General features: G+C 42.3%; 1 protein-coding gene across 2 annotated transcripts; it reads left to right on the top strand.

The window, feature by feature from the left end:
- Positions 1–5,978: 5,978 nt before the first annotated feature.
- her9 (hairy-related 9) lies at positions 5,979–7,628 on the top strand. 2 transcript variants are annotated; one of them, XM_015035720.1, is made up of 4 exons: positions 5,979–6,358; positions 6,471–6,566; positions 6,668–6,755; positions 6,865–7,628. In XM_015035720.1, the coding sequence occupies exons 1-4, from the start codon at positions 6,251–6,253 to the stop codon at positions 7,437–7,439; spliced, it is 867 nt and encodes a 288-aa protein (XP_014891206.1). In that variant the 5' UTR covers positions 5,979–6,250; the 3' UTR covers positions 7,440–7,628. The 2 variants fall into 2 exon arrangements, with proteins under 2 accessions (XP_014891206.1, XP_014891207.1); XM_015035721.1 differs by having other exon boundaries at positions 5,980–6,358; positions 6,868–7,628.
- The last annotated feature ends 724 nt before the right edge of the window (positions 7,629–8,352 follow it).

The raw sequence follows: 8,352 nt of genomic DNA, 5'->3' as shown, positions 1-8,352 counted from the left end.
CAGTGGAAAATGTCCAAATGCGTCATTGCACAGCTTTAAAGACCTTTCCCATGTATAGCAATCTAGTGACCCATTCTAAATAACCTATATCATCGGGGGGACTGCTGTTTATAAAGGAGTCCATTGGGATTTCTGCTGAAAGGCTTTTTTTTTTGGATGAAAGCCTGGATGAAAAGTGCAAAGAGACGGATAAAGGAAGAGTATAGGAGATGTCAGAACGCCTTTGGGAAGAAAACAAACTGCAGAGGCCAATGTGAGCTGACTTAATCTGATTAGACTAACCTCATCAACAGCCCACTTAAAAGGAAGAAGAAAGCCCCGGATTGGGGCGAGGAGCAGGAGAAAAGGGTCTCTCTCCCTACTGCTCTGAAAGCCACAGAGGGCCCAGTGAAGCCAGTGAAAACACCACATTGTACTGGACATGCTGGTCCGCAGATGGCAAAATGACAACAAGCTGCTTGAAAAGCGAGGCAAATATAATTGATCACAGACTTTTTTTTTCTCTGTCTCTCTCTCTCTCTCTCTCTTTCCCCTGCAGGTATGAAATCAGCTAGGGGAGTAATGAGATTAAGGGAGAATAAAATGAAAAACTACCACTTTCACCCCCATTTGTGGCGCAAACACGCAGCTTTGAAGCCTTTCACCGAACGCACACAAGGCCATGAGAAATATTCCCAAATTTATATTAGTTTATTCAAATTGGGGGGAATTTCAGCAGAGCACCCCGCTCTCTGTGTAAAACATCAAAGTGGGAAGTGTCGAACAACAGAATTGTGTTTTTTTTTTTTTCTTTATATAAAAGCTCAGTGGATGGGAAAAAAAAGAAAAAATGCATCGGGCGTCTCCCCAGATGTGTGAAATCTCCCTGCCCTGATTGTTTCCCAAACCCCAGGAAGGAGAAATTATTGAATTATTCTACAGGGAAGAGTTAAACTTTTTATGGCTCAGAATTTATTTAACCAATTGAAGCCGGAGTTTTAGACTCTTGTTAATCCACAGAAGTGCTGGAAGACTTTTGATTCAGAAGATCAGGCCTGCCGCTGTCAGGGAGCTTGTTTAAAAATGCAAAATTAGATATAAAAAATTTGACTTTTGATGGTTCATTTATATTTTTAATTGAAAAACTTCAAAATTTTTGCTGATTTGTGTTTTTTGTAAAATACCTCAAGTTCAGTTTGAATAGGTGGAGAAGATATGTGAATTTTCAAGTCATGCAATGGTTTCTTGGTTGGACTCAGGTCTGTACTTTGACTGGACTCTACTCATCTTTTCGTCTCCTCTGTCTGGCTCAGTTCTCCCGTATAAATATGATGCATGAGCGCTGTGTGTTTCTAGGGGGACGGTATGCAGATCTCTGCAGCTCCTCCAGAGTTACAATGGTTAATTCCCACCTTTCCAAGTCGGGTAACAGAGGTGGAGATCATTAATTAACTGGATTAACTCCGAGTTCAGTCATTTGCCCTGGATATTTAGGGGCGTCAGAATAAATGAGGTTCATATTTGTTATCTAATGTAAAGTTACATGTATCGTTTCGCTTCTAATTGACAATTATGTACTACTCTGTGTTTGTATTGGTATATCACTTAAATTCTCAATACTCTGAGGTTTGTGGCTGTAAAGCTGCCGCAGTGGCACGAATACCTTTGCGTTGCATATTTCTGGAGTGACGAGGCTGCGCCGTCTGAAACAAATCCACAGCCACCCAGAGAGGCAGTGTAGCGACTCGGTGTCGAGGCTCCGTCGCTGTAAACACGTCACCTACAGCACTTGATTTGGGAGTGTGTGCATGAAGGGATTGCCCGGCCAACTCCTGCTAATGCAGATATAATTGACTCTCCGTCTGCATTCTGCTTGTGGATTTGGAGAAGTGCACAGACTCATTGTAGAACAACAAATTAAGCCGGCAGCAGTCAAAGGGAGCTGCTGAGCCCTTGGCGGATCCGGACAACAGACCGCTGAACTCTGCTAAATCTGCAAACACGGCTTCTCCCTCCTTTTGGCTCCACTTTCATCTCCACCGACATCTCTGTGCCTCATAAAGCCAAGTCGAAAGCAAGTACTTCTGGCCCTCGTCTGGTGAATGCAGATCAGCAGAAGAGTTACTTGTCTACATTCCTCAGTCCAGCAAAAGTCAGCATCAGCTTTACGGATGCTCCAGTATGAGACTCATTCAGTGAGTTTATTGGAAACGCAGGAGAAGTTAGACAATGTCTAACATTGTTATATATGCTCTGACTTTCGCTCTACATGAACAAGTTCTACTTAATACATTGAGAATGAACCAATTAAAACCCTATCAGCTCCTCCGCTGCAGGAAGCAGTTGTGTAATCTCTGCGGCACTCCGTAGAATTAGCTCTGCTTCATTTGGGCAGATCCGAAAGCAAATAAAGGGAAGTCCACACAGCTGGCCCTTGAGACTCTGGATCCTGGGTAAACAAGTGTCCAGCATGCCCCAGCAGAGCTCACCCACAGAGGGGCATGAGCCACCGAACAATGACTTATCCTCCACCAGAGGCCGGCCGGATGTGTGGCTTAAGAAAGTTTTATTACATTCAGCTTGTTGCAATCGACAGCAAGAAAGGGTTAAAGATGTCGGGATCAGTTCGAAGGCTGGCATATTTGCTTCCCTGAAATTGTCACTGGTTCTATTATTAAAAGGGATCCGTTGATTTAACACGCGAATACGCTGTTGCCAGTTTCAGTCGGGACTGCAGGATTGAGGAGACAGGGTAATCCAAATTACCCTGAATCTGTTTTCAGGGTAATTTGATGAGTTTCAATTTTTACTTATTGACACTTTCAGTTTCCTTTTATTTTGTGTCCACGTAGCATAGAACAGCTTCAAAAAATATTGCCAGATCGTGTAAATATACCAAACAATCTTAGCAAAATTGTTCAGCTTGATATTGAAAGCAAAACTGTGTGTTTGTTAATAAACGTTTAGAGCACAAATCTTGGTCCTCCTTGATGTGAGACTAAAAACTAAACGTGTGTCTGCTTTATCTAGATGCCGAATCTTTTAATGTTTTCAGTGGAGTGACAGGTCTGGATTAAAGGTGGGTCAGTTTGAAATCGTCTGCATGTGTATTATTCTGAAGCTGTAATGATAAACTGGTTATTTAGATGTGTCTGAACATGTTAAAATAAATGATCTTTAAATTAATGATCACTTCCTGTTAGGTAAAACGCTTAGCTTGAGAATATTTTGTTTCCTTTTAGGATAAACGCATGTGATTACCTTCTTCAGTCCTCATCGGACACAATACTGATTTTCAACAAAACACTTCAGTCTTAGTTTAAGCTCAAGCATTTCAAAAGCTATTAGCATTTTCACAAACTCAGATGATTAGCATTTCAGCTGTTTCTCCCTCTAAGTTGGTGTTTCCTCACTTTTTCACCTAAAAGAATATTTAATTGTTCATCTTGGATCTTTCGTGCTATAAACAAAGACAGCATGCTTATATCTTGTAGGATCTCCCGCTTTGTCATGTCACACACATTATCATACATAAACTGTGGAGAATGGGGACATCTGATTTACTACATTCTCATTTAGGATGTTCAGTTACTGGCAGAGATTAACCACATGCATGAGTTGATTTTTCTCTACTAATCATTAGACACTGCTACAAATTGTCAACTTCCTAAATAATGGAGTGTTTTTTCCCCCCTTTTTTTGCCTGAAGCATCTTTTGTAAAGAAAGAGGGGGTGATTGGCAAAGGAATGTGATGATATAATAAAGTGTCTGCAGTGCTGACGAAATATGTAAATTGACATTCATGTTTTTGAACACTTTTTATCATCAATTTAGATTTTATTTGTTCAAATTATTTATTTATTTTTTTAACTTTTTCTTAAGATGAAAGTAAGTAGCTACATGACATCCATCTTTGTTCTTTCTAAATGTATTCATTTTTGTGATTGTAAAATATGTATAAAGTAATAAACTATCTTGACATGTAAGAACTGAGATCTATATTTACTATCACCGTTACTTTAATGAAAAGTTATCTCTTGTATTTCTTATATTAGTGGTATGCTTACAGTAGATTTAAGTGCATTTGTAGAGCAATATAATCTACTTATCAAACTGATAAAGTCGATAAATTATTAAAGACATGTTTTGATTTGTTCTAGAGTATATATTTGCTGCATTTTAGCACACAGATGTATTAAATACACTTTAAATGCCGTTTTGCCACAATTAAAGTGCAGCTGAAATATACTTAAAACAAATTTTATAGATTCCATTTTAAACAAAGTGAATCTTAAAGATAAGGGAAAAATATTAATGGCCTCTATGAGTGCAAGTAATAAACGTCTTCCAAAATTCCTCACATTTACTACATATTTTTTAATAGGGAAGTCAAGGAAGCGCCACCTTGTGGCGATTTGAAGACGTCGACGCTAAATTGGATATCTTTGGATATCTTTTTTTACAGATCCTTATCGATTTGGATAATCAGCAACAGAATAAAGAAACGTCACACCAAGGGAAAAGATTCAAGACTTTCCATATCAAGTGAGAAAATACAATTTGTTGAAAACAATTGTGGACATATCTGAAATAAGCCACACACACACAAAACAAAAATTTTCCAGCACTATTACCAGTAAGCTAATAAAAATAAAAATTGGATTAACATAAAGTTGATAAAGAAATCAGCTTTAAACGTAATTCTTTTTCAAAATCGGATTATGTTTAAAGAACAGATGAAAGCTCATTCGCATTTTTACTTTAAGCCACAAGATGGCGCCCTCTCTCTTTACTCAATATAAAAATCCATAGGATGAAATGGAATGCTGAGAAAGAAACGTGTGTGTAAATTATGTCTTTTGAAGGCAATACTAAGCATTTAATATCCTGCTTCAGCTTAACTCAAAAATATAGCCACAGGGACACAATGTTAGTAAAACCTTGGGGAGACATTTCAGTTATTTTATTTAAAATAATAATAATAATAATCTTAGTCTTGAAATGATGAGCGTGAACTCACGTTAATAAGAATATGGCAAGGTGGACTGCTGCCTCTCTATTCTATTCTATTCTATTCTATTCTATTCTATTCTATTCTATTCTCCATAACTGCAAAGAGCCCAAACTACCATCCTTGGTTTTTATAGGTCGTGGCTCTATAATCTGCGAGTTTTGGCACGTGCTCGGTGCAAACCGTAGAAGAGACTGTGCGCGAATGGCACGCGGACAGATGTGGCCCTCCACCTCCTCCACCTCTGCGATCTGCTCCCGCGCCAGGATGATTGACACAGAGGTGGTGGCGCAGCCAATCGGAGAGCGCGCTGCCTCATTTGTGTAAAGTGGCTGCACGCCATTGGCTTGGAGCGTGCTGCTGCGGACCGCCTCGCGTGCCATTACAGACGTCTCCTTGGAGGCGCATGAGGATTCCTAAAATAGATGGACAGCGCATTTGTTTTCAAGCTTAAAGGGATTTATTAGTTATATAGAGTCTTTTTTTTTTAAATAAACAATTAAAAATAATATACATTGTAACATGTAAGAAGCCAAGGAAGCGCATTATTTCTTTCGGGAAAGATGAACATTAATATCCACTCATATAAAATATGTTGTTTAGCTCTTACTTTGTTTACTTTCTTCACTAAACTTAAACTGGTAAAAGTCAAACCGCATCCTCTCCAGACAAACACACTCACACATACATATCTCTGGGAGTTTTAAGATTTTTGACGAGTACGGAGCAAAGTTGGAGGCAAACATCCAGCGAATTCCCCCCTCCTTATCACTTCACCGCCCGGCTCCGCTCTCGCTTTGTTGTTTGTCCCCGCAGGGCTGATTGAGCAGCGCGTGACTGACGGCCCGCGGGGGTGTTGTCCAATCAGCGGTCTGCCCCGCGCCCAAAGGGTGAGTCCTCTCTGCTATTGGCTGAGGCGAGTGTGGGAAAGAATGCAGAGAGGGTTTCACACGAACTGGGAGCACGCGAGCCGCCTATAAGTACCGCAGCAGCGCGTGTCGGTGGCACAAGGCGTAGAGAAGTCGATGCGCGCGGCGCCACGCACGGTTCGAACGCGCTCTGGTTCTGGATGACAGCTCAGCGATAACGAGCGGAACAGTTCAGGCGGAACTTTGATGTTCTGCAGTGGCGCCGCGTGATTTTTGTTTTTGTTTTTGCTGCCGCTGTTTTTAATCTCTCACTGCGATTTCTAAGAGGATTTACTTCTTCACGTTGCTTATTTTTTTTTTATTATCACTTTGAACCTGCTGTGATCCATTATGCCAGCTGACACTATGGAAAAGCAGACGGCATCTCCCATCGCCGGAGCTCCTGCCAACGGATCACACACACCGGACAAGCCAAAAAATGCCAGCGAGCACAGAAAGGTAAGACTTGGAACGTGGTGATGATTTGTCCAGCTGTCATCCTGTGTAATATTTAGCGCTGATAGAAACTGTGCGGAAATATTTACGAGAGAACGTCTCGGTTTCTTTACAGTCATCTAAACCCATTATGGAAAAACGACGGAGGGCGAGAATAAACGAGAGCCTTTCGCAGCTAAAGACCCTCATCCTGGACGCACTTAAGAAAGATGTAAGTTCAATACACACGGATGTGTTAAATAGACTTTAAATGCCGAAACAGTGATGAATGTGCTTGGATGTAGTCTAAACTCTCCCTGCTCCCTCATGCAGAGCTCCAGGCACTCCAAACTGGAAAAGGCAGACATCCTGGAGATGACGGTGAAGCACTTGAGGAACCTGCAGCGTATGCAGATGAGCGGTAAGTTTACGTATTCTTGCACGTGTGTCGCGGGATGCTTGATTAAACCCCACTTTAAGCAGCGGGAGCCACAAACATGCCATTAAAACTTTTTCTTCTTCTTCGCCAGCAGCGCTCTCAGCAGATGCGACGGTGATGAGCAAATACAGAGCCGGATTCAACGAGTGCATGAACGAGGTGACCCGCTTCCTGTCCACCTCAGAGGGGGTGAACGCCGAGGTGAGGTCGCGGCTCCTCGGCCATTTGTCCAGCTGCATGGGACAGATGATGTCCGTGACGTACCCGCAGCAGGCTCCGTCCCAGCCGGCGCACCTGGCCCAGCCCCTCCATGTGCAGCTCCCGTCCACCCTGCCCATCAGCTCCAAGCTCAGTCCCGCAGAGGCCGTCTCTCCCAAGGTGTTCGGCGGGTTCCAGCTGGTTCCCGCAACAGACGGACAGTTCGCCTTTCTGATCCCCAACCCGCCCTTCGCCTCCACCGCCACCACCGCTCCTGTTATCCCCCTCTTCTCCAACGCCGGGGTGCCTATCGCGGTGAACGCCAGTCCGGTGCACGGCAGCTCCGCGCCGACGGCTGCGTCTCCAGTGCACGGGATGACGTCCTTCTCCGGGGTGTCCCAGGTGGTCAGCCCGGTGGGGGTGAACGCCGGCGCGGAGAGCAGTGAAGCGGTGTGGCGGCCCTGGTAGCTCAACAAAAGGGACCAGACACTTTCCCAGATGAAAGTTTTACCTGGAACTTTTACGCAACTGTTGCGGGGTTCCGCCCGCGACCCTTCCTCTTCAGGATGGCAACTTTAACCACTCATGTCCCTCCTACTAGTTCTGAATGTTTCGTTTTATGGAACAAATGTTGCTAAAAACAACAACAAAAACTTTTTTTTAAAAAAACAGCGCATGTCTTTTTTTTTCCTTCTTTTATTCTAATTTATTGTTAACTCCAACATTTGGATGTCGGTGATAAAGGTTCAGTCAGAAGATTTATAGGAGGCCTTTGTTATGAAGTACTTTTTATGAAAAGATTTAGTTTTGTACAGAGCTGTTATTGATTGTTATACCAAAGCTGTTTTATATTCTGTTTTGTGTTAAAAAAAGAGAAAAAAAACTGAAGTTGGGTGGTTACCCAGGGTATAAATAAATGAGATTTTTCTTAAAAATAAATGTCTTCAGTTTGTCATGCCTTTTTTTTTTTGTCGTACGTAAAGGTTACATTTTGTGCGTAAAAGTCAAAGGGATCATATTTCTGATTTAAGGTCCTATCAAAGTCTCAAGTGGCACCTTGTCACCAGTTTGGCGGGAGCTCCTTACATCTGGTCCTTTAGAGACTGGTCCCTTCGGACAATGGAGGGCGCATTTTTCTATTGCTATAAAGGTAATTAAAAGTTTGAATGGGGGTCTCATCCTGTATGCAGCGGGAGGTTTAAGAAGTCTTAAACCCCATTCATGAGCCTGGGAAATGCGCTCAGGGGTTAATGTCACTAACAGATTGTCTCAGTCAAAGAATATGGAAGGATCCTCGCTTTCCTTTGTGCACCGATTGTTCAATTCCGCTCCCAGTGTGTCTGCCTCGATAAACGAGAGAACTTTTTTTTTTTTTTTACTC

Source organism: Poecilia latipinna, unplaced genomic scaffold (genome assembly GCF_001443285.1).
Source record: "Poecilia latipinna isolate Pla-1442-1.1 unplaced genomic scaffold, P_latipinna-1.0 Scaffold346, whole genome shotgun sequence".
Lineage (NCBI taxonomy): Eukaryota > Metazoa > Chordata > Actinopteri > Cyprinodontiformes > Poeciliidae > Poecilia > Poecilia latipinna.
This window is presented reverse-complemented; position numbering and strand designations above follow the sequence as displayed.

Bases quoted from the DNA above. Each gene is read 5' to 3' on its own strand.
- her9 (XM_015035720.1), top strand. From the start codon at position 6,251: ATGCCAGCTGACACTATGGAAAAGCAGACGGCATCTCCCATCGCCGGA. The intron at 6,359-6,470 runs GTAAGACTTGGA...GTTTCTTTACAG, and splicing joins ATGCCAGCGAGCACAGAAAG to TCATCTAAACCCATTATGGA. The intron at 6,756-6,864 runs GTAAGTTTACGT...CTTCTTCGCCAG, and splicing joins GCAGCGTATGCAGATGAGCG to CAGCGCTCTCAGCAGATGCG.